Source organism: Vipera ursinii (assembly GCF_947247035.1).
Source record: "Vipera ursinii genome assembly, chromosome: 2".
NCBI classification, from domain to species: Eukaryota; Metazoa; Chordata; class Lepidosauria; order Squamata; family Viperidae; genus Vipera; species Vipera ursinii.
In genome coordinates this window covers 219,252,345-219,279,106 of record NC_139513.1, presented here as the reverse complement: position 1 = coordinate 219,279,106, position 26,762 = coordinate 219,252,345, and the positions used below count along the sequence as shown (strand labels likewise).

Genomic DNA, 26,762 nt, shown 5'->3' with positions numbered 1-26,762 from the left:
CAAGAGATTTAATGCAGCTCAAAGTTACACTCAGATGTTGCTTCCCTTCTTTCTGGAAAACAGGAAATGGGGGTCACTATGTTTTATTATTAATTTAACTGAGTGAAATAGACGGGGCTGACCCTTGTTGAGGGCAGGCATGGGCAAAGCAGAATCCATTTTATCTTGTGTCAATTTTGCATCTTGATTTCATAAGTCTGTTCCTTTCACTGGACTGCAATAACTACATAAATGGACTTTCCCTAAGAGATATCTTTATGCATGCAATATTTGCTACTAATTCAACTTTCCCTAGACTGCCAAGTAATAAATATATCCCCTTAATAAATGTGCTCGATATATTACCATCCATTCATTTTTGTATGCAGCTTTAATGATTATCCCCCTTTTTAAGCAGTGTCCCCTAGCACATGCACATATGTGAATATTAATATGGCATATTAATGCTCCAAATTATCTTTTATTCTTAACTACAGGTGAATGCCTTATTAAGCCATTATGTAGAAGAAATGGGTTTTTTAATTGTTTTGCCAGGTGCACTGAATGGCTTCTATTAGATCCCAATAGATTAGTTTGTTGCAGAGAAGAGCAACACAGATGATAAAGGGTACGGAGGCTAAATCATATGATGAACAGTTGAGGGAGCTAGGAATATCTAGCCTATTAAAGAGAAGGGTTAGGAGGACATGATCATTTTCTTCCAGTACTTGAGGGACTGTCAAGGAGAAGAGGGGACTGACTTATTCTCCAAAGCATCAGAGGGCAAGACAAGAAGTAATGGAAGGAAGCTTGTTAAAGAGAAGCAGAAGAAGCAAGGAGAAATTTTCTGGCAGTGAGAACAATTAATCAATGTAATTGCTTGCTTCCCTGAGTTGCAGCTGATCCATTACTGGAGATTTTTTTTTTAAAAAAAAAAGACTTGGACAACCATTTGACCAGGATGGTATAAGATCATCTGCCTTGAGTCATGGGTTGGACTAGAAGATTCTAACCACCTAAAATTGTTAAAAGTCTTACACGTGCACATTATCTGTGAATAAACATTCTTTGTTCTTGCCAGACAGACTCCACAATTGCAGGCAGCCCAGTTTTCTTTCAAGCGCATGCCATAGCCTTGCTTTTAACAGACAGCCCATCAACATGGCAAAGATGTTTGGCTTATATACCTTGCAAAGAGATCAGATTTGGAGGACTTGGACCTTGTGAAATAATTGATGGTGGCCTTTGGGCTTTTCAGGGAGAAAACAAGAATACCTGGTCCCTGTTTGGTCTTTCAGCTTTGAAAACTGAAATGTCGCATCACGAAAGAATGGAGAGGTGACAAAACAGTAACATTAGAAAAAAAGGAGACTGTCCTCACCTATAAGAATTCAAAGGGACTCAGAAAAGCAGCAGAGAAAGCTGAAAAGTGATGGAGTGACTGACTGATAACTGTTAGCAAGGAAGTCTTCCATGCTTCTCTCCCACAAAATCAAGAAAGTTGTACATTCACAACACAAACGCCACATTATCTGATAAGGCTAATGCTAATGCCAATAAAAAATACAGTAATAAAGGTACAGAGCAGTGATTCCTGAGGTATTACTCACCTTTTACCCAAGGAAGCTTGGAAGAAAGAGAAAGAAAGAGGCGGCCTTAAAAAATGCAATGCAAAACTGCTTGCTGGCAAGTAGACTTGAGCATCAAACTCAGATGCACTTTTTTGATTACTTGACCCAACAGCTTCCATCTATAGACCAATAACTAGCTTTAGCCTAAGAACAGACAGTTCACACAGTGCAGTTTTCACTGCAGTCTTTCCCAAGAGTAAAGAGGCAGCACAGCCTGGAATCTTTGGTATGTAGGAAGAGACCCAGGGTGGACCTTCCCTAATCTTTCCCAGAATATATATAATAGTTATGCAGATTTGTGCTTTAGTCTAGCAAGATTCCTGTCTATAGGCGAGCAACAATAAAGAAACTGCTCTAGAGTAACTCCTGATGTCTTCTTGCTTTCTTGCACTTGACACACTGTGAAGTGTTTGAAAAAGGTTCCTCTAAAATGGATTAAATGGGAATTTAGTAGAGAACATTCATTTCAATGGCTATTAGTCATGATAGCTATATGATATCTTAGTCTGAGTTCAGTACACTGTGTTTCCTTCTTGACAGGAAACAAGATATTATTCCCCCATGAAAGACTGCTGACTGGATAGCCTATTAATAGGATTCTTGAAGTCACTGGGACAGGTAACAACTGAGTACGTTGAAAATCTTAGGGTGTTTTGAAATTTATGGCATCTTCAGTTGGGTAGCTAGGGCTTCACACACACACACACACACACACACACACACACACACACACAAGAATATGCAGTCTATGGTTCCAATTTTACACCCAGCCCTTCAAAGCTTGCATGAAAAAGCTCTCTGAAAGTTGCCTTTGAACCATCATATTTAATGCAACAGAAGATTATTAAATGTAAGTAGCATGTTAGAACAATTAATGTTAGTAATTGTATTTAATGTAAAATAAAATTATATTATATATTTATGTTTCATTTTGTCTAAGCATCACCCATGCTGCACCCATGGCTTTCTAGAAAGCAATTCTCAGGACGTCATGCTCAGGAATGAGCATGCCCATTGCAAGAAAGAAACTTCTCATATCAGATCATAAAAGCCACCTGTTGAGTGTCCTCAAGCATTCTCTGATTCCACCTGCAAGCCACTGAAGTTGACAAGCCAGCCACAAGCTGGGTAAGCCAGTTGTATGTGGCATCCAAGAAGTCATTAAGCAATGGATTGTTGTTGTTTCTTGAATTGTTTTCAGAAGGACAAAACCAGGATGCATTCTAGTTCAGTAGTCTAACTAGTTCATAGAGTCAGCAAGTATGAGCAAATGAAAATTGATGCTAAACCAGAAGGGTATATGAATATAGTCAGAACTTTAAATGTTTGTCTCTTTTTCCTTGAGAACTTTACTAGATACTGCCTTCACCAATGCAAGCTAGCTTCATTTTAACAAAAACAACTGCATGAAAGTTTGGATGCATTGCACCTGGAGGGAGGTACCAACTGCAAAAATGTACGTGTGAACGATTGGAGGAGAGATCCAGAGAAAAACAGGAGACTAGGAATAAAGTACAAGGAACAGTAGAAGAAAACAAGTGGTGATAGCATCAGTCTAAGGGTTAGTCATACAACTGTTCCTAAGTCTCTGTAATATAAGGGTGAAGATGTTGGAACAGGACTGGAGTGAACTGGGTTTTACTCTGCCCTTAGGCATAGAACTTCATTTTGGGGTAGTCATGTTCCTTCAGGGTTTTTATTGTGTGACAAAAAAGTGTGTTTGTGTGTTTGTGTGTGTGTGCAAGTGTGAGGAGAGCAACTCAATAGTGGTATTCCAGCTTCAGGGGTATTTTACACAAAAGGAGAACATAAAACAGACACACTAATAATCCACAAAAGACTACCAGGAGAATAAATCTGAAATATCAATTTCTCCAGAGTAATTTCAAGAATAGCATTTTGAAGAAAGTCTTGAATCTTCCATCTGGCAAATGAAAAATGTCTAAATAGCTGTAGTGGGAAAGGGAAGCCTCCAAGAAAATCTGCAGCCTTTTCAAACCTGGAACTCTTCAGCTGTGTTAGACCTTCCAGAATTCTTGTTTGTTTTTGGAAGACACAAAAAACCTTGGGAAACTGCTGAAATGGAAGAATGAAATAAACTCCAGAAAAGTGTTTCCCTTCCCATCATCTTTAGGAAGCAACCAATCCTAATTTTTGTCTAGAAATCTTTTTAGACCATAACTTTTAATTTATTTGGTATTTCTGGGACAAATCAAAGACAGGTTACAAAAATCTTAGGAACCTTGGAATCCAAAATTTCTCCTTGTTGCTGTTAGCTGCGAAGTCATGTCCGACCCATCGCAACCCTATGGACAACGTTCCTCCAGGCCTTCCTGTCTTCTACCATCTTCTGGAGTCCATTTAAGCTCATGCCTACTGTTTGGTTCGAATTGACGAGGACTCAGAGTGGTTAACACTGAACGAGTTTATTGAATACACAAAGTCAACTGTCAAATGTCAAATGTTGCAACCCTTTTATAGAGAAAGCGTTTGAACTGTAACCAATACAAACTGTCTGTTTTCCCGCTCCTTGGTTGTGGCGTCCAATGATTGCACCTTATTTTCCCGCTTTAAACCTTGCAAAGCTGCACAGTGTTTGCAATATCTTCTATGGCTTATTGCTAACTATTTACATACACAACACCCCTTACCCCCCAGTTGGTGTCATTTCTTTACAAAGTCCATTAGGTATTTTGGTGGCCTATGTATTCTAGAAGGGTATCTGTTACTTTGGCTGCTAGGGACCCTTTTTCCTGGTTGACTGCTTGGCTGCTGGTTACTATGCTGGTTACTACTGGACCTGGGCTCAGGGTTACTGGCTTCAGATGTACTGCCTTGTGTATTAGGTTGTGTTTGGGATTCAGTTGTCACTGGCCTACTTCGCAGGGGTATTTCCCAATCAATTGGACTGAATTGTTGTTGATGGGCATCTGGAAATATGTCATCTTGCCCCACCACTACACCACTTTCAGGCCTAATGTTATCTGTACTGTTTGCCCTAACTGAGCTTTGGTCCCCCTCAGCTGGCACACACCCACTAGATCTTTTCCTCAGCTGGTCTATGTGTCTTTTACAGACCCTATTCCCTTCCCCCTCAATGATGTATGATAAGGGACCTAAGATTTCAGTTACCACCCCAGGAATCCACTTATCCCCTTGGGCGTAGTTCCTGGCCCAAATCAAGTCCCCCACTTCAAATGTTCTGTTAGGAATGTCAAATTCAATGTTTGGTTGGAGTCGGTCGGGGTGTAGTCTGTCCAACTTGGTCAAGATTTTTCTTCCCCACCTCATTTCAGCTGGACTTTTCCCTGTAGCCGAACAAGGGGTTGTGTGTTGAGCCAACAAGAACTCAGCTAGTCTCTGATGCCAGTCACCTCGAATAATTCTTTTAAGCGCGTCCTTCGTGGTCCTCACGTTCCTTTCAGCCAATCCGTTGGTGGAGGGGTGGAAGGGTGCAGAAGTCTTATGCTTAATCGAGTTGGCCTTGAGGAAATCCTGAAATTCAATAGATGTGAATTGTGGCCCGTTATCAGACACTATTAAATCCGGCAACCCATGAGTGGCAAAGAGGCCCCTTAATGCCTGTATTGTTCTGCCTGCCGTTACTGAACTGACCGGTACTACTTCTAGCCATCTAGAGTAGCTGTCGACCACTACAAGGAACGTTAACCCCTGGAAAGGTCCAGCGAAGTCAATATGAATCCTGGACCAAGGATTCCTAGCCAGCTCCCATTTATGTGTGCGGATGTGTTGTTGTTCAGGCCTGGAACGTTGGCACAGATGGCAATTGGCAACGCATTCCTCAATGTCTTGGTCCAATCCTGGCCACCACAAGTGACTCCTAGCTAAGGCCTTCATCCTTACTATTCCAGGGTGTCCTTCATGCAATTCAAATAGAATAGCTGATTTGTGGATTCCTGGGATTACTACACGAGTTCCCCAAAGTAAGCAACCCATATGAACTGATAGTTCATCCTTCCTTCGGAAAAATGGACTGTATTTTACGTCTGGGTTGGCGTTGGGCCAACCGCTCATGACCCAGGCCATTACTCTCCTTAAGATGGGGTCCTTATTGGTTGCCTCCGCTATGTCTTTAGCAGTTAGGGGCAGATCAGGAATATCTTGTAGGGACATTACTTGTCCCACTGGGGCAGGGTCCTCCTCTGTTGTGCTAAGGGGCAATCTGCTAAGAGCGTCTGCATGACCCATGTCTTTACCTGGTCGGTATTGGAGGGAAAATGAATATGCTGAGAGGAAAATGGACCATCTCAGCATCCTGGGAGACATAATTTGGGGAGTCTGTTTATCTGTGGTAAACAGTCCCAGCAGGGGTTTGTGGTCTGTCAGAATTGTAAAGTTCCTGCCATACAGGTAGTCGTGGAACTTTTTAACTCCTGCCACTATGGCTAAAGCTTCCCGGTCAATTTGAGCATAGTTCCGCTCTGCCTTGGTTAGTGTGCGGGAGTAGTAAGCAATGGGTCTTTGCATTCCCTGGGTGTCTAAATGGCTGATTACTGCCCCGACGCCATAAGGCGAAGCATCGCACGCCAGGTAGATTGGTCTATTTTCTATAAAGTGGGTTACAGTTGAGCTACTGGAAAGGATATCTTTTAAGGTCTGGAAACTCACTTTGTGCTTGTCTTGCCAATGCCAAGGGGTCTTCTTATCTAAAAGCCTGTGCAGTGGTTCTGCAATGGCAGCCTTATGTGGCACAAAAGTGTGATAAAAATTTACCAAGCCTAGGAAGGCCTGTAGCTCAGCCTTGTTCCTTGGTTCAGGAGCCCCTTTTATTGCTTTAATTTTTTCAGGGGTAGGGTGGACCCCGCTTTTGTCAATCCTGAACCCCAAAAAATCAGTGGATTTAACCCCTATGCTACATTTTTCCTTTTTTAATTTTAATCCAGCCTTTCTAAATCTACCCAGTACCTGTTCCAGCCGCTCTACTAACATTCCTTCATCTTTTCCAGCTATTAGGACATCATCAAAGTAAGGGCATACTCCAGGTATGCCCTTTAAGGTCCTCTCCATCACTTCTTGGAAGATGCCTGGAGCAGCTGCAATCCCAAATTGCAGTCTGTGGACTCGGAACGCCCCCTTGTGGGTAACAATTGTTTGCGCCTCTGCAGCCTCTTTGGAAACAGTCAACTGTAAGTACGCATGCGCCAAGTCGAGCTTGGCGAAGATGGCGGCGTCCTGGATCGTGGCGAGGACCTGCTTCACCGTCGGGACCGGGTAAGCATGCTTTTTCATTCCAATGTTGAGGGTCGCTTTATAGTCGGCGCAGATCCTCACATCCCCATTGGGTTTGAGGGGTGTGACGATCGGCGTCTCCCATAAACCGCCCTCAACGGGTTCTAAAACTCCGAGGCCTACAAGCCGGTCGAGCTCGGCCTCGATTTTTTCTTTTAAGGCAAAAGGTACCCTCCGGGCCTTTAGCCTGATTGGATTTACTGAGGGGTCTAGGTTAAAATTAATGGGGGGCCCTTTGTACTTGCCTAGAGATCCATCGAATACGTCTGCAAATTCTTTGCAGACGGATTCGAGGGTCTTATTTTTAATCACAGAATTTATTCCCCCTATCCAAATTCCCAGGGCAGGAAACCAATTAAGCCCTATTAAGCTAGTCCTATTCCCCTCCGTAACTACCACATCTAAGACCCCCTTAAATCCCTTAAAATTAACTCTAAGGCTGGTCTTTCCCTTTACGATTATTGGACTTTTTTGGAAGTCCATTAATTGAATATTTGTTGGGCTAAGTGGAATTCTTTTTCCACTTAGTTGTTCAATTTTTTTCAGGGTTTCAGTGGAAATTATCGACACTGAAGCCCCAGAGTCGATTTCCATTCTGCAAGGAACCCCTTGCAGAAGGACTGTGATTTTTAATTTTCCGTCCGGAAAATTGTGCCCCCTTCCCTGCCTTTTCCGATTGACTCGGGCCACCTCCCCTGGGTTTGAAAATTTCGCCCGGGATCTAGGGGTCTCCTTGCCACTAGCATTGGGGGTTACCTTACCCTCTGGCCACACATCGACTTCATTCAGACGGGAGTCCCGGACGCGGTTTCTGCAGATGGCCTGGATGTGGCCGGTCTTGCCACAAGCCCTGCACTTGGCGGTGCGGAATCGGCAGGAAGCGCGGGGATGGTTGCCGCCACAGCTGCCGCATCGGTTCTGGGTGTCGTTGTCGCGCGGTCTGGTTGCGGTGTCCCGCCACGGTCGTTGTGCCCCGGTCGGTGGTCTCTGCGGTGTTGCGGGTTGTTGCCGGCGGCCGGGTTCGGGCCCTTCGCTTCTAAGTTGTCTGGGTGCCATCTTCCCAAATCGCCTGGAGACTTCGGCGATCTCTTCCTCCCACTGCTGATCCACCTCCCCGCAGTCCACATAGCCCTCTTGGTTAATTTCAGGTGCTGTCGCCATGCTACTGCGGGGGGGGTCGCGATACCCGGTAGACTCATACGTTAGGAGTTCGTCGAGCACTTCCTGTAAATCGCCAGTAGGTTTGGCGATTATTCTGTTTTGTAATTGTTCATCGCGTAAGCCTAGCACAACTCTGTCCCGAATCCTAATTTCTAAATTATCGTATTTGCAACGAACTGCGGCTTCCCTAACGGCAGCGACGAATTTCTGTATGGATTCCCCCGGTCTCTGATTTCTCTTCTCGAAGATGCGCCGCCAAAAAAGTTCGGACCTTCGGGGAGTAAAGTGCACCTTTAGTTTTGCAAGGAGGTCGGCATAGGGCACGCTGGAGACTGGTTGTGGCTGGCACAGCCCGACAGCGACTCTGTAGACCGGTGTGCCGCAAATTGTCAAAAGTGCCGCCGCTTTTTTTCGGTCGTCGGTGATTCCGTTCACTAACAGGAATCCTTCGACCTGACCAATATATTCTTCCCAATCTTCGGGGAAGTTAGGGTCAAATTCCTTCAATGACCCGATTTGCGCCATTCGGAGAATTTTTTCCTATTCTGCCGCGGCCGCTCGGTTGACTGTGACTCGCTCAGACTTTGCCGCCTTCACGACAATTCTTCCTAATCTCTGGTCTTCTGTCAATCCCACCTTCGTCGCCAGTTGTTTGGTTCGAATTGACGAGGACTCAGAGTGGTTAACACTGAACGAGTTTATTGAATACACAAAGTCAACTGTCAAATGTCAAATGTTGCAACCCTTTTATAGAGAAAGCGTTTGAACTGTAACCAATACAAACTGTCTGTTTTCCCGCTCCTTGGTTGTGGCGTCCAATGATTGCACCTTATTTTCCCGCTTTAAACCTTGCAAAGCTGCACAGTGTTTGCAATATCTTCTATGGCTTATTGCTAACTATTTACATACACAACACCTACTGCTTCAGTGACTCCATCCAGCCACCTCATTCTCTGTCGTCCCCTTCTTCTCTTGCCCTCAACCTTTCCCAGCATTAGGCTCTTCTCCAGTGAGTCCTTCCTTCTCATTAGGTGGCCAAAGTATTTGAGTTTCAACTTCAGGATCTGGCCTTCTAAAGAGCAGTCAGGGTTGATCTCCTCTAGGACTGACCGGTTTGAATGCCTTGCAGTCCAAGGGACTCGCAGGAGTCTTCTCCAGCACCACAGTTCAAAGGCCTCAATTGTTTGGTGCTCAGCCTTTCTTATGGTCCAACTTTCACTGCCATACATTGCAACTGGAAAGACCATAGCCTTGACTATACGCAGGTTTGTTGACAGGGTGATGTCTCTGCTTTTTAGTGTGCTGTCTAGTTTTGCCATGGCTTTCCTCCCGAGGAGCAAGCATCCTTTAATTTCTTGGCTACAGTCCCCATCTGCAGTGATCTTGGAGCCCAGGAAAATTTCTCCTACTCAACCCTAAACTTGCTTTCAACTTAACATATTGTGCCTGTAGAATCCCATGTGGTTTTTTGTTGTTGTTGTTTTTCTGCTCCTTTCTTAGACCTCCTACATCCCCATGGTTGGGTAGACTTCTCCTGCTCAGTCTTCTATCTATTGCTTATCTTTTAAACCAGCGTTTCCCAACCTTAGGAACTTGAAGATGCGTGGACTTCAACTCCCAGAATTCCCCAGCCAGCATAGCTGGCTGGGGAATTCTGGGAGTTGAAGTCCACGCATCTTCAAGTTCCTAAGGTTGGGAAACGCTGGTTTAAACCATCTTCTTTGTTTCACAGAAAGCAAAAGGTTCCATTTTTTGATTCATGGTTCGTGTCTGCAAATCAGAAAATTACCTGGTGGCTGAATCCAACTTTGAAACAATCTAATTGCTGAATTGCAAAGGCATTCTTTTGCTTACTGTGCCATTACATAAAAGGACTGTCTGGGAGAGGTTTGCATACACTGTGCAAAGATCCGGCTCTCGGGGGGTGGGGGGGCTCTTATGTTTGGAGAGATGGAAGGAAGGAGAACAGAAGGAGCCCTTCAAAAAGGTGGATGGGTCGGTTGCGATAGCAATGAATTTACCATTGAGAAACTTGGGGAAAAAACAGGGTGAGTCTAGATTGGCATGGGAAAAAAATCTATACATGTGTTCCCTAAGAATCAAAACCAACTTGATGGCACATAATCAATCAATTTAGCAGAACAGAGTGAATTCTATTTATTTAGGCCTTTCAGCAAGGAGTCCACTTATCAGATGCTTTAAGGAGACCCTTATGCCATAACAAAAAAACACAGAGAGAGAGAGAGAGAGAGAAGGGTTTTGTTGCACTTGGCATAAAAACTACTAAGCCTCTTCAGTGTGGGGTTTTCTGTTTGCATTGCAATTACTTGCCTTTGACATTTCCTGAAACTTGTAAAATCACAAGATCAGCATGAAAAGCATCATGCGCTGCTCAGCTACTTATTGAAAGAAGTCCATTGAGGTAGAAAAGGATTAGAAGCAGAGAGAAAGAGAAAGGGTTGTGCCAAACCAAATAGTTGGCAAGGCCAGGATTAGAAAGCAGATTATCCCAATCAATTAGCACTGCTTGGTTCGGGAGTAGAGGAACAAGGGGAAAACAGGGGAATGAAAGGAAAATTCTACCCAGAAGAGCTCAAGTCATCTGTAAATAAAAAAGGTAAAAGGCAGAGATCTTGGATAATATATATTGGAGAGAAATTAGAGTGATAAAGTGCATAATGTATGTAATTTATCCTTGTAGCAGGGATACGTTTGTCAGAGCAGGAATGTTAAAACGATTAGGTATTGTAAACTATTGTTGTGATACATGGAAAGGTTTCTTGCATGATATACTTGGAAATATAATTGGGGGATTGGGCACAATGCAGTTGTGATAGTTTATGTTTGTGAAGAGGGAGAAGCAGGAGAAAGGGGGAACAGAAATATGTGGGTTGAAATAGATTGATTATATAAATATAAGAATGGCTGCGTGGAGCTACAGCTTCTGCTTTCTCTGGGAATGATGAAAACAACATTTAAACTTAAAGGATGTCATGGTTCCTTTGGATTTGCAACAAGTGTGTATGCATCTTTTTCTTCAAACCCCATATTGGGGCTTATAGTGCATTGAGGCAAGAATTATTTTAAATGATCTAAAGTAACAACACTTGGAATAACTGTTCTTCTGAATGTTGATATTAATAACTGTGCACTCTGGAAGAATGTTGCATTCTGCTCTCCCCAAAAAATTGAAATCAAGGATTCCTTTGCATTGGTGAAATAGTTTATGGTATTAAACACATGAATTTTTACATCTTTTTCTCCCCCTGTATTTCAGAGCCCGTTTTCCTACAAAGAAATTAAGAGAATATCCCAAATACCTAGAGACGCAACCTTATTGCTTTGCTTTGGTGGGATCTGAAAGTTACTATGCATCTTGCAATACTGTTACTCCTCCTGTTAGAAGCAATTAATGCTCAGTTTCCCCGAGAATGTACTACAGTGGATGTGCTGCTCCGAGGCGAATGTTGCCCAGACCTGTCTCCTGGAGTGGTTCCTGGTTCAGATCGTTGTGGCTCATCTTCTGGAAGAGGGCAGTGTGTACAAGTGATAGCAGATTCCCGACCCCATGGACCTCAATATATGCATGATGGTCGAGATGACCGTGAGCAGTGGCCTCTTCGTTTCTTCAACCGAACTTGTCAGTGCAACCACAATTTTTATGGATACAACTGTGGCTCATGTAGACCTGGCAGGACTGGTCCCACCTGTGACCAGCAGATTAATATAGGTAAGCACTAGAGCAAGAAAGTGATCACGTTCTTCTTTCTGTTCTACTTTTTGGATCCCTGGTGCTTCTTTCTTAGCCCTTCCAGTAATAATGCTGATGTTTGAAGAATGACTTCATGAGGTACCTGCCTGATCATCTCAAATGACCAATGTGTTGGCTTGTATCTTTACATCTCTTGCTCACCCAAGCCTAAGTCTCTAAATCTAAAAAAAGCAGACTTTTTTTTAAAAAAAGAGAAAGAAAACAAATAAAGCATAAGTAGATATAGATAATTGGGAAATGCATGGATGTTCATGACTGGATTGGCAGTCTAGTGCTAACTTGTTTCACAGGATGTAGTGGACATTCCAACTTCATATTCCTTCACCATTAACATTAGGTGATGATGATCAGAACAAGAAGATCCGAGGGAGGAGGAATAGAAAAGTCAGAAAATATATATTTAGTTTGAAAGCTTCTTGGTGGTAAGATCACTAGAAGATATAAACAGCAACCCTATAGCAATATCTTTCTGTTCAGGCCACTAGGAATGATTCTAAATGAGGTTTTCTGTTTGATTTCAAGAAATGGCTGTTAATTTGTCTTTCTAATGCTACCTGGAATTTGAATACTTCCCAAGACCAAGCATTCAGCAAGATGAAAGAATGTGAGCACAATAAATAGCAAAAAGAAGACAATAATGCATGAATCTGAGACAATCTCCTCAAAACACAGTAAAAGAATTTGCTATCAACAGCATTTTGTATTCTCATTGAACAATAAAAATGACCCCTCTCAAACCCAGTATATGATTTAATCCAGTAAATAAATACTTTGTGTTGAATCAGAAAATGGAGGAAGAAGTGAGAATTCAGGGCTTTTTTTTAAGAACAGTTCTTAGTTCTGTATCCCAAAACTTCAGAAGATACATTTGGTATGTTGGGAAATGCAGCAGACTATCTGGATTTCTTTTGGTCAGCATTCAGGCTTGTACATAGGACAGAATCCACTTTCATTCATCCTGGTGAATAATCTTTATCAAGACCTAGATAAGAGTAGTGCATCCCTCCTGGTCCTTTTGGACCTCTCAGCAGCTTTCAAGACGGTTGACCATGGGATTTTTCTGTAGCATCTATGAGAATCATGGATTGCAGGCACAGCTTTACTGTGCTTCCAGTCCTTCCTAAGTGGACTGTACTATCTGGTTATGGGGAAGAAAAATCATCCAGGCAACTATAGTTTGATACTCTCTGTGATGGAACGTGCACTTGCAGCAACAGAGCAGGAAAGATTTTGCCAGCTTCCCCCCCACCCCCAAAAAAGGCTTGGATCAAGAGTCATGAGATGGATGTGGGAAGGAGGGAAGAGGTTCAGGCTAACCACACCCTAGAATCTGTCAGGATATATTTAAAGTAAAGGTAAAGGTTCCCCCGCACATGCGTGCTAGTCATTTCCAACTCTAGGGACCGGTGCTCATCTCCGTTTCAAAGCCAAAGAGCCAGCGCTTGTCCGAGGACATCTCCGTGGTCATGTGGCCGGCATGACTAGACACCAAAGGCACACAGGATGCTGTTACCTTCCCACCGTAGTGGTCCCTATTTTTCTACTTGCATTTTTATGTGCTTTCGAACTGCTAGGTTGGCAGAAGCTGGGACGAGTAACAGGTGCTCACTCTGTTACGCGGCACTCAGGATTCGACCCGCCAAACTGCCAACCTTCTGATCGATAAGCTCAGCGTCCTAACCCATGGAGCCACTACGTCCCCCTCAAGATATATTTAGGTTCAAGCAAATAAAGGGTTGGACTCAATTGGATCTCATCATCTCATCTCTTGGCTTGGACCCGACATTAATGTATTAGACCAGGGGAAGGCAACCTTGGCTCTTTTATGACTTGTGAACTTCAACTCCCAGAATTCCTGAGCCAGCATAGCTGGCTCAGGAATTCTAGGAGTTGAAGTCCACGAGTCATAAAAGAGCCAGGGTTGCCTACCCCTGTGTTAGACATTTAATAGACAGAATCTTGTCAAACTAGCGGTATAAATTTCTAATGTATTAAATATAACCTGAGAGATTCTAGGACGTGGTTGCCCCGAACCTCTTCCCTCCTCCCCTATCTAGCTCAGGACTGTGTAGCTTCTTCATCCAGTTTCTTTCTAGGAAAGCTGTGAGCCGCTAAAATCCTCCCCCTCTGCTGCTGCAGTGCACATTCCATCACACTCTTGTATCTGTTCTTTAATATAGATATGAAGATGTTTGGAGAGGTCATTCACCAGCTTGGGTTGAAGAACCATCAGTATGCCAGCTATACATTCCTCTTCCCAACCAATCCGGGAATGGGGTGGAAGTACTAATTGGCTGCAGCCCAATAGACATTGGATGGGTAGAAAACAGGGTTATCGTTTGTCCAGAAGACACCTGACCTTTTTCCTGCCCCAGTAATAATAAAGTGGGGAGATACTGTCCCTAAAATAAGAAATCCACAACTAGGGATCTTCCTAAACTCCTAACCTCGCAGATAATGCTACATAGACAGTGGAGGCTGCAGCTAGAGAAGGCTTTGTCTGGCTTCAGCCCTTCCTGAATATGGTCCTGACAGGTCCTTTATCGTGTTTAAACTTGTTGACTGAAATGTGTTTTCCATGGGACTGGGAAGTTGCAGCTGGAGCAGCTTGGGAATCTCTTGCTGGCAGGTGACAGCTAACCAAGTCAAAAAGTGTGTTTTTGAGGTGCCACTGTAGTTTCCAATAAGCTTCTGAGAATAATTTGCACAGTGTCTGGGTGAGCTATTGCCTCCTGCTTTGTGCATTTGTTGTCCCAAATGCTGTGTTTAGAGATCTTTTCCATGTGCAAATCTGGGAAATAAGGGCATGATATATATATATTTTTTTACTTTATGAGTTATCTCTGTGAAATAGTTTCCTGTCGGAGTTTCGGATGAAGTCTTTTGATGATGGACTTCAGAAGTGTAGTCACAACTGAGCTCCTCCACAGAAATTGTAATGAAATTACCAAGATTTTAATAAATTTAAATGTGGCCATTGGACATGGGCACCAAGATTAGCTTGTGATTTTATAGAGAGAGCGACTGTGATGGAGATATAATGTTTTAACTGTTTTTACTAATTCCCTGAAAGATCCTTCTGGAACTAGTGATATACAAATACTCCAAAGAAATACATAAAGCAGCTACATCTTACCAATGTAGAGTAAAAGAATGTTTCCAGATTGCAATGTGCATGCAAGATTTGCAGTGGCAAAACTATTTTGTTGGCATTTTTTTAATGGCCTAGGTACCAGCCTCATTTGCTTGTTTAAGTGAAGGTAAAATGTCAATTACTGTAACTTTCCCTTACTAGAAACTTCATTCCAAATAGGCAGTGTGGTAAAGTTTCTAAAAATTGTAACTAGTGAATGACGATAATGAAGATGTGTTTTTCATCACGCAGTGGGGATGCATTTTCTGTTGCAATGCAGCTCTAAATCTTGGTGCACATTGGTGCAGATTCCGGAAAAAGTCTAAATTTATCATGCATTCAATTCCAACCAGTTACCCTTTGGTAAGATGGGTGGCCAATGAATCTGATAAAGAAATAAATTCATCAAGGGGCATTTTACCTACATCCACATTTATTCACATTCAAGGGGTGTATTAATTGATAAGACAATTCAAATTATGAAATGAAATGTGGAATCCAGAACCCTCTTATAATCGATGAGCTTCATCAAATACATTTTTTGAAGTTCACGAGATGGTGTTAGCCTAGGTATCTGAAGAATGGTTCATTTATCTCTTTTTGCTTCATAAATGGTATACCAAATCAAAAGCAACTGCATTAATAAAATGACATATATGCACAAGGTATTTCCTCTGTTTGCAGTGAGGGGTGAGGAGGTGATATATTAATTTAAAAACTTTTTATTATACCATAGAAAATCTGAAAGGTTTCATCAAAAGGGTATTCCAATTCCCAGCTGCCAAAATAGTCACATTATTTATAGAAGTAAAAAGGTAAAGGAGTCCTGTGGATTTTACCCCCTAGTCATTGCCAACTATGAGCGGTAGTGTTCATCTCCATTTCAAGGGCATTGAGCCAGCACTGTCAAAAACATTTCCATAGTCATGATGTCACAGAGCGCTGTTACCTTCCAACCAAAGTGGTAATTTATCTACTTGCATTTGCATGCTTTCAAACTAGAGAAGCTAAAGAAGCCTTCCTTAGAATCTCTGGCTTTATAATTTATAAACTAAATTGAATTAAATTATATGATATAATAGCCTATACTTTTGTGCAGTCCCAATTCTGATATTATATTTTATTTCAAAATATTTAAGTATTTTTATCCATCTTCTCTAGGTACAACACCTTGCTGAAACTTAATTTGATTTGAGATCTTTTTTTTTTAACCAGGTTGTTGATAAGCACGTATTTTCAGCCTTCTGTTCATATTGTCACTGTTCCTTTAATATGGCTTTAATTTTATTTCCTTGATCTGCAGTTAGACAAAATCTTCTGGACTTTAGTAGTGAAGAAAGGAGAGAATTTATAAGAGTTTTACAGCAAGCCAAAACAACAACGCATCCTGACTTTATGATCGCAACTAGGAGACATGAGGAGATCTTGGGTCCTGATGGCAATACTCCACAATTTGAAAATGTGTCCATTTATAACTATTTTGTGTGGTCTCATTATTACTCGGTCAGAAAAACGTATCTTGGGCCTGGACAACAAAGTTTTGCTGGAGTAGATTTCTCCCATGAAGGACCAGCGTTTCTTACCTGGCACAGATATCACCTACTACAATTGGAAAGAGATATTCAGGTAAATTATTTTTATTTATATTGCCCAGTATCAAATCAAAGAACAGGCAAGCCCCACCTCATTTTCAGTTAAGAGTGATGATGTTCTCTTGCCTAAAAGAAGCTACTGGAAAAGCTACTGTAGATCTGGGGTGTTCAACCTCGGCAGCTTTAAGACTTGTGGACTTCAACTCCCAGAATTCATGGCTGGCTAGGAAATTCTGGGAGTTGAAGTCCAAAAGTCTTAAAGTTGCCAAAGATGGACAACCCTGCTATAAATAATTAATATTGGGTGGTCTAGGCAACAAGATAAGATAAGATAAGATAAGATAAGATAAGATAAGATAAGATAAGATAAGATAAGATAAGATAAGATAAGATAAGATAAGATAAGATAAGATAAGATAAGATAAGATAAGATAAGAATCTTTATTGTCATTTTTTACTGTGGGCACAATGGCGCACATCAAAAATGAAATTTAGTTGCCCACTCTCAAAGTGAGACACATACATGACACCCCCCAAAACATACTACATACAACATATGTATAGGCCCACACCCCTACATATACATAACAATAAAATATTAAATACTGTCCAATTTGAATATATAACAGGAGGAGAAAGCCCAAGAGTTCACAAGGTTAATGTTGTATGGAATGAAATTATGGTTGAATCTAGATGTTCTGCTAGGCAACCTGCTGTTTAACAATTATTTAAATACAAAATTATTCAAAACTCCCATAACCATACACATATACTGAAAAAGTCGGATTAGTCAGTTTTAGTTCAAAACATCTGAAAAGCACCAGGGACCTATGCAGGCTGCAAATACCCTGAGTATACAAGACCACTCCCGATGGATGGAAATAGGATACTTTTTCTCACATAAATGTCTCTTATTAGAATGAGAAGTATCATATTCAGAGCCATATATTCAAAGTTCCAACTTCATTATAGTGGTCTGCTAGAGAAGGAACTGCCAAGAATGATTTGCATTTCCTGTGAATTGTGTGGTTCTGTCTGCAAAACAGCATGGCTCATCATGAATCCCATATTCTATCCACCAGGATATGCTACAGGATCCTTCTTTTGCCCTTCCTTATTGGAACTTTGCCACAGGTAGGAACAGCTGTGACATCTGTACAGATGATCTCATGGGATCCAGAAGCAACTTTGATGACTCTCTTCTCAGCTCCAACTCAATCTTCTCCCAGTGGCGCATTTTGTGTGAGGCTATTGAAGACTACGATGTATTGGGAACCATTTGCAACAGTAAGCCTAGATTTGTAGTGCTATTTAGCTGTTATCACAGTTTCCTTAAGACTAATAAAGATATCAGATATGGAACCTAGCAAGCTTAATTTTATCTTTACCTCAAATTGCACGCATACACCCCAAATGTTACATATTTCATTCAGAGGACATGAAAACTTTTTTATCATTAATCAAGATCACTGTCATGTGAAACACTTCCAGTTTGGGATGTTGAGGAAAATTCTGCTGTCTTCCAAATATATGCCTAGTCCAGGGGTAGGCAACCTCGGCTCTTTTATGACTCATGGACTTCAACTCCCAGAATTCCTGAGTCAGCTATGCTGTGCTGCTATGCTGACTCAGGAATTCTGGGAGTTGAAGTGGACTTCATGGACTTCAACTCCCAGAATTCCTGAGTCAGCTATGCTGTGCTGCTATGCTGACTCAGGAATTCTGGGAGTTTTTTGTTTTTTTTTAATCCCATTTATATCCCGCCCTTCTCCGAAGACTCAGGGTGGCTTACAATTTAAAGCACAAACCAATGTGCTTAGCAATAGCCTTCATTCTATGTATATGCCTGCTTATTAGGGCTTTTCCCCCCCCAAGCGGCATTATTACAAAGTCAGCTTATTGCCCCCAACAATCTGGGTCCTCATTTTACCTACCTCGGAAGGATGGAAGGCTGAGTCAACCATGAGCCTGGTGGGATGCGAACCTGCACTAATTGCAGGCAGCTGGTGTTACTTAAGGAGGCATTAGCCCACTGCTCCACCAAGACTCCTTGAGTTGAAGTCCATGAGTCATAAAAGAGCCAAGGTTGCCTACCCCTGGACTAGTCTAATGAAGGGAAGAACTAGGAGTGACATGATAGCAGTGTTCCAATATTTGAGGGGCTGTCAAAGAAGGGAGGGACTCAACCTATTCTCCAAAGCACCAGAAGAAGTAACAGGTGAAAATATATCAAAGATATATTCAATCTAGAACTGAGGAGAAATTTCCTGATAATGAGAACAATTAATCAGTGGAACTGCTTGCCTCCAGAAGTTGTGGGTGCTCCATCATGAGAGTTTTTTTAAAGACGAGATTAGATAGCCACTTATCCAGAACGATATAGGATCTCCTGCTTAAGCAATAGCCTTCATTCTATGTATATGCCTGCTTATTAGGGCTTTCACCCCCCCCCAGCGGCATTATTACAAAGTCAGCTTATTGCCCCCAACAATTTGCAAGAAATCTCATTTCTAATTTTTATCTTATTTATTTTGGTGATTTGCTCTTGAGTTCTTGAACAAACTCAGGGGATTCCAGGATCCTGAAAAAAGAGCTTATGGGTTGCAGGCAGATCCACACTGCATAGCCCTAGTTTCAATAAAAAAAAGTAGACATCTCACAGCTCAGCAATTCTCATCCCATTTTGTAAAGCCTTTCTTTCCTAACAGAAAAAGCACATGGCAAATATTATTTAAAGCATTTTGTATTGAGTATTCTGTAGAACAATACTATAATGTCAGATAACATTATTTTTGCCGTATTGAGAAGATGAGAAAAAGTAGTGGCTTGCAAAGCCAGTCTATGGGTTTCTTAACAGATGTTAATCATTCTTATTTCCAGGAAGACTGTCTCAATAAATGTGAATGCTTATGTATGCATGTATGTATGCGTCCATGTATGTATGTGTATGATTGTCACTCAAGGCAGAATGTCTAGCTCTTTTCTGGGACACGTTGGTTTGAGATCCATATTTGGAGGTCCCAGTTCAAAAACATGGACAAAGCTCAAAAAGAAGAAACTGGATAGGTCCAGAAAAAAGCCATTGGTTTTATTAACTTTAAAAAATATCTTAGGTTATAGGGTTCTTCCCTGTGTTAATTTTTTCCCTACTATTTCATTAAAAGTTACAATTTTGCAACAACATTTCGCAGAGGCTATAATGTGCTGTGTCCATGAGGTTGAGGGAGACAAATGGGACTCTAGCACCATGTTTCTCAATCTTGGTAACTTTAAGATGGGTGGTCTTTAACACCCAGAATTCAATTGAAGTCCATCCTCCTTAAAGTTGCCAAGGCTGAGAAACATTGCCCTAGTGCAGAGGTCTTCAAACTTGACCTTTTTATGGCTTGTGGACTTCAACTCCCAGAATTCATCAGCCAGGCATGCTAGCTGAGGAATTCTGGGAGTTGGACTCCACAAGTCATAAAAGGGCCAAGTTTGAAGACCCTTGCCCTAGTGTCTCAGCATTACATCTGTAAACTAATCCATTGATTTAATTAATGGCAGAGGCAAAAATTAAATAAGAATCTTTCTGACTCAATGTCTTAAAAGCTGGTCTTAATTTTATATATCACAATGATTTCTATTACCCTTTATACAAGCCTAAATGATATTGCTGTCACTCTCCTACTACTACCATACAAGAGCCCCAAAGTAGCAGAGAAAGAGATCTATTCAGACTAATGTTTTATGTTTAAGTGATTCAATTTACCCTCTTGAAACTTACATAAAAACCAATATACCTTCTATATATCAATAGCTGCATATTTGGAATTTTCTAGTTTAATTCACAGCTCAAAATATCTACACCAAAAATATACATATTGCGAAACAATGTATTTGCAAATTAATACCATTTATTTTTTTTATCCAGCCTGCTTTGGGGGAAACCAACGCATAAAAAGAGTGAAATAAAGTTCCAGTTAGGGAGAAAACGTAACAATTGAGCACAAGCAGATCATGTATAAATCTCCTATATGTTTTCTGTATTTAGCATATGATAAGTTACATTTGGAAAAATAAAAGGAATTCAGCAGGTTGTGAGTAGTTCTTAGCTAAAAAGGAAGAATAATGGGATTTTTCCCCCTAAAATGCTTTCCTGCATTATTCCTTAGATTATGAGATTAACCTGATAATCCATTAAATTTTATTCCCCCTGCCTCATGCTCGTTTTTTTGTTTTTTGTTTTCAAATGTCAGGCACAGAAGGTGGTCCAATTAGACGCAATCCAGCTGGAAACGTAGCCCGCCCCATGGTGCAGCGCCTTCCAGAGCCTCAGGATGTTGCTCTTTGCTTAGAAGTCGGATTCTTTGACACACCTCCATTCTACTCCAATTCAGCAGACAGTTTTCGTAACACGGTAGAAGGCAAGTCACTCCAAAGCCAAACCCAAAAACAAACTCTTGAAGCCAAATCCACCACACTCCTAACACTGAAGTGGGTAAAAACTGTTCAAATCCTCCCCAAGTTTCATTATCTGATTTTCCAAGTCTGGAAACAAATAGGATGAGGGGACTCTTTTATTGAATTCAGCAGGTTTTCTCAAAATCAGTAGCCCTGCCAGTTCTTGGTGAAATTAATGCAAATGTTGGCCTTATCAACATCAGCAGTAATACTATTTGAGGCTAAGACTTACAGTGCTTTGTCCAGGAAATGATTTTTTATTATTATTAAACACTTAAAAGCATAGCATATTCTTGTTTTTATTAAAAGCAGTGATATTCTCAAATGTCCATCTCTCTCCATGTTTTATTATATTATACCTAGAGGCCATACATGTTAGGCAGCACATAGGCAGAGGAATATAGGTCATAGCAAATGTCTTACCTATCATTAGATCATGATTTATCAAACCTCTGGGTAGCCCACCCCTGAGAGGTCCAGGGCCAAATGGAAACTCGCAAGTTTCTGATGGGCCCAGGAAACCATTTTGAGATGTCTCTGGAAAATGAAAGGCTAAAACTGGGGGATGGGGTGGGGTTAAAGGTGGAAATGAGATACAGAGACCTTTGAGATGCAAGCTGCTAGAATTCCCATTCTTTAAGTTACACACACACATATGCGCACACATACACAAACACACACACACACACACACACATCATTTCAGAAAGTAGGCCCAAAATAGTCCTCAGGATTACTTTGATATGAGAATAGGAACATGAAGTTTTAGGGAGATAAACTACTACTGTTGCTATCCTTCAAACCCTGTTAAGACTTGAAAACCCCTTTGGAATTGCTGCTGCTGAAATTCTGCTATTTTGCCACCAGGTTTTGGTAATATAATCTTACTTATATTATTTTTTTATTGTGCAAAGTGGCCTTTACTAATATACAAAAAGCATTCTAAATAAAATTAACATGATCTTTCCCAATTCATTAAATTAAGCGGCTCCACTGATCAACTTTGATTTAAGTAAATATGTTGACTGAATACAGTTAAATATAATATGGGCCCAACTGGACAAATCATTTACACAGGCCCAGTTTAGGTGGTTTAGCCACCCTTATATTAAGGTATGGAGGCAAGTCAGAAAACAACCATCGACAGCAAACAATTCAGAAACCCAATTCAGCAGAAGAAATACAGGTAGTCCTCATTTACTGACTGCCTCATTTAACAACATTGGCTTTTTGTCTCAGAGAAAAATTATCATGGTTAGTCTAAGCCATCATAACAGGCATGTCCACAGGTATTTTTACTTGTATCACATTTGGAGAAGTCCCATCCAATACAGTATTACAGCTTAGTACTTGACATGATCAAATGGCTCAATACATTTCACCTACATTTCACCTACATGACTGAACGGTGAAAATATATAATCCCGTATCCTATTTCAATTGATGAGAATGTCATCCTGTCCTCAACCCTACAAAAAAGGTAAGTATATCTGGAAAATAATTGGTTGTATCGTCTTTCCTTATGCTATTGCATATTTAGAATAATATATTTTGGTGCAACCAAGTTGGCTTCTGCAGTTAAGGTGTACCAACACCTGATAGGAGAGTGTGAAATCCCAATTATTAGTTAAGTAGTAATTAACTGGCATTGTGTTTAATTGCTTTGTGTTTACTATCATTGAACAACATGTATATTTTATGCAAGTAAAATTAACAGACATTTTGTTTCTTTTTTTGTTTTTTGCTGAGACATGGTACCATCAGAACATCAATAGCAAATGGAGGAGAGGTGGAAAAGAAAGGGCTGAGAAAAATTAACACAAAGTTATTTATGTGGATTTAAATCTGGCCACAGGCACTTCAGTTTTGTCGAGTTTCAATGTTACACTATATGGGACGCGGTGGCTCAGTGGATTAGGACGCTGAGCTTGTTGATCAGAAGGTCAGCAGTTTGGCGGGTCGAATCCCGAGTGCCGCGTAACAGAGTGAGCGCCTGTTACTCATCCCAGCTTCTGCCAACCTAGCAGTTCGAAAACACGTAAAAATGCAAGTAGAAAAATAGGGACCACTATGGTGGGAAGGTAACAGCGTTCCATGCGCCTTTGGCATCTAGTCATGCTGGCCACATGAGTCATAAAAGAGCTGAGGTTGCCTACCCCTGGCCTAGCCTTTTAACAATGCAATTTCTGCGGAGAAAATCAAGACAGTTTTCTGATGTTATGCTAGGCAGGATTGTGTTTAGCTAGGGCAGGCAAGAGTTCCAGAATTGCTTCTCAATTGCTCCTCTTGTTTATTCCTATGTCCAGGCTACAGCAATCCTTCGGGAAAGTATGATCCAGCAGTGCGAAGCCTTCACAATCTGGCTCATCTCTTTTTGAATGGAACTGGAGGGCAAACTCATCTATCCCCAAATGACCCCATTTTCGTCCTCCTCCACACCTTTACAGATGCTGTTTTTGATGAATGGCTGAGAAGGCATAATCCTGGTGAGATGTCTGGATTTATGATATTCCTCTGTATAAAATCCAAGGTACAATCCATACCCAACACAATGCTTGAGATAAATTAAAGAAGATGCTAAGATCCCCTTGCAGCAAGGCAACCAAATGCAACACCATCCTTTCTCCCTTCTTACTAGAAGCAGAATAAAATCTAGTCCCCAAAAGGAATTACTGTATATACTGTTGATAAAGGATAAATCATACCAGAAGATCATAAGCTCTTCTGGTATTTCCTTGCATCAGCAGATCCAAGAAACAGAAATACTGACTTTTTTTTAATCTCCTAACTTCACGAATGTGTAGCTCTCTGTATTTCCATCTCCCAAAAAAAAAGCAAAACAATACAAACTCTGTTGTAGGGTATACATTTGAAGGTAATCTTTAAAAAAAATCTTATAGCAACACTCTCTGTTGTGTTTTAATAGCATTTCTTAAGTTCCGTATAACTGTTCATTGCTGCAGGAGAATTCCTTAAGTTCATGCCATGCTTTGCTGAATAATAACAGCCAAAAGGAACTGGCATGGTAGAAGTTAAATGGTTCTTTGTGAGTCTTGCAGAATAAAAAAATGATCATAAAAAGAAAATTTTAGAGACTGTACCATGAGAGCAACAGCTTCAACTGCACTGAAAGATAGGAAGGCATGGATGAGTCTCACAAGATTATGTCAGCAGACAATTAATACAATAGCTGATTAAGAACTTGCCCAGTTTTATTCATTGCATCCATGATCAACGTCCAAGCCTGAATATTCAGCATGAATAAATTTTCAGCTTCCATGAAGCGAAAGTGACACTTTGTGAATATCACAAATATTCACAAGCTGTTGTGATGCAAGTGGTTAGAATGCAGTATGTCAGGCTACTTCTGACTGCCGGCTGCCTGCAGTTTGCCAGTTTGATCCTGACAGGGCTCAAGGTTGACTCAACCTTCCATCCTTCTGAGGTCAGTAAAATGAGGACCCAGATTGTTGGGGGCAATAGGCAGACTCTGTAAATCGCTTATACAGGGCTGTAAAAAGCACTGTGAAGCAGTATGTAAATGCTATTGCTAGTCATGAGTGAGGGAAATTCCTTAAAACAAGAATAACAACCTGGATCGCAACTCCCATCAGTCTCAGTCTTCATGGTCATTGTCAAGGGGTTGTGGAACTGTTACTCAAATCATTTGGAGTATATCTGATTGACCATCCTTATTTTAGAATGGGTTCTAGAATACTTTTCAATACAAAAGTTCTATGGAAAGTTCACAGGAAGACTCCAAAGTATAAGTTCAGATTTTCAGATGCTTTAAGGCACCTGAATAGTTTAAAAATACATACACACACGCGCGCGCATGTGCACACACACACACACACACACACACACACACTTGCAAATATTTAATTAACTCAACAAACAACATTATTATAGAATATTGAATCTATTCTAAGCTTTGTGAGGTTTGGCATCTATAGAAGGATGGTGATTTTTTATATGTAAGATGGTATGAAACATTGATTCAGGACTGAAAGCTTCACTTTATTTGCACATCACTCTTGCCTCTATTCATAAAATAATTCATAGATTTTTTTTCAGTCCATTAATTAACCAAATAACACTGGAAGCCAGGGAGTATTAGGTGAACATTATGTTTGGTCCCATAGTCAGCCTGTTAAGATTGGATTGGGCATTTTTGTCCAACTATCGAGTTCTTCCCAAAGGCCTGAGTTAGGCAGATGCTGTTGTTTAATCTAACATTTATTATTGTTTTATCAGCCATGAATAATGTCAAACCTGAAAACCTATTTAAATATTTAATTCCAAGTTTTCAAATTTTAATAGTTACTTCCTTTTCTTTAGATAACTCAACATACCCACTAGAAAATGCTCCCATTGGACATAACAGACAGTACAATATGGTACCATTTTGGCCTCCTGTAACCAACAATGAGATGTTTGTTACAGCACCAGAAAACCTGGGCTACAGTTATGAAGTTCAGTGGCCATGTAAGTTATGTATTTTTTTCTTTTCATCATGCAGCACATTTTTCCCCACTTAGAACAAAAGAAAATGTACTGTTTGCAGATATATCACATGCAAAATAACCATCATGGGCTGTACTGATTTTTGCAGTTGCTTTGACTTGTTTGAACCATTAAATACTAATCAGGCTAAGCATCAAATACATGGTTTTTAAAATTGGAATATCTTAGTTGATCTGTTTAAGAAAAAATATTTGATAAATGGTGAATGCTCCTTTTTAGAATCAGCAAAATACAGCAAAGAAGTCTATAAGGCAAATCAATTAAAAATTGCAATGTCTTGATTTGATGAACAGCACGATTTTTAATGATGAAGAACAAATTTTCTGAGTTGACTACATGATATTTTTTAGTAATGTTACCAAAAGCTTTCATTTCATTTCATGAGTTTATATTTCAGAGTAAACAGTTCAAGGTTTGAACTGAATTCAGACTCTTATAGGATGCATTCCATCAATTCAGTATTTCAATTGGTAAAAAAAAAAAAGAGAGAGAATGGTTTTGGGAACTGGTCAGCTTAGAAATGCTTATAAACAAACAACAAATAAAGCCTATGATTTTAGATCTATGGCAATTTAAGGGGACCTTTTTTTCAAAATGGTTATTTCTAGAGGGATAAGGCTGCAGTCAATAAGATTCTGAAATTATTAAGGTAAAGGTAAAGGTTCCCCCGCACATGTGTGCTAGTCGTTTCCGACTCTAGGGGCCGGTGCTCATCTCCGTTTCAAAGCTGAAGAGCCAGCACTTGTCCGAGGACGTCTCTGTGGTCATGTGGCCGGCATGACTAGATGCCAAAGGCGCACGGAACGCTGTTACCTTCCCACCGTAGTGGTCCCTATTTTTCTACTTGCATTTTTTACGTGCTTTCGAACTGCTAGGTTGGCAGAAGCTGAAATTATTGGAATAAGGTTAATTTCCACATTGTCTAAAAATAAATTCCCAAGTGGGTTAACCAGCATACAAAACTGAAACTCTTTATGTTTCCCCCCATTTCTTTCAGCTCCAGCTCTCCATGTGACTGAAATCATAACAATTGCAATAGTTGCTGCTTTGATCCTGGTTGCAATTATATTTGCGGCTGCCTCTTGTATTGTATATTCCAAGAGACAGGAGGAAAATCAGCCACTTCTCACCCATCATCATCTGAGCTATTCAGATGATTATGACAGCATTCCAACCCCAAGGCAGTCCAATGTGTGAAGCTAAGTGACTTATCTGCATTTGAAGGCATCTATTGTGTCTGATGCAAGCTGTCAGGAAAGCACATTTCAGAGTGAG

General features: G+C 40.8%; 1 protein-coding gene across 1 annotated transcript; it reads left to right on the top strand.

Annotated features, from left to right (window-relative positions):
• Positions 1 to 11,390: 11,390 nt before the first annotated feature.
• Positions 11,391 to 26,684, top strand: TYRP1 (tyrosinase related protein 1; the record flags this gene model as incomplete). The annotated part of the gene is made up of 7 exons (XM_083352085.1): positions 11,391 to 11,751; positions 16,230 to 16,552; positions 17,601 to 17,805; positions 20,757 to 20,924; positions 23,267 to 23,446; positions 25,302 to 25,448; positions 26,485 to 26,684. 7 exons carry the CDS (start codon positions 11,391 to 11,393, stop codon positions 26,682 to 26,684), a joined length of 1,584 nt encoding a protein of 527 aa, XP_083208211.1.
• Positions 26,685 to 26,762: the final 78 nt, after the last annotated feature.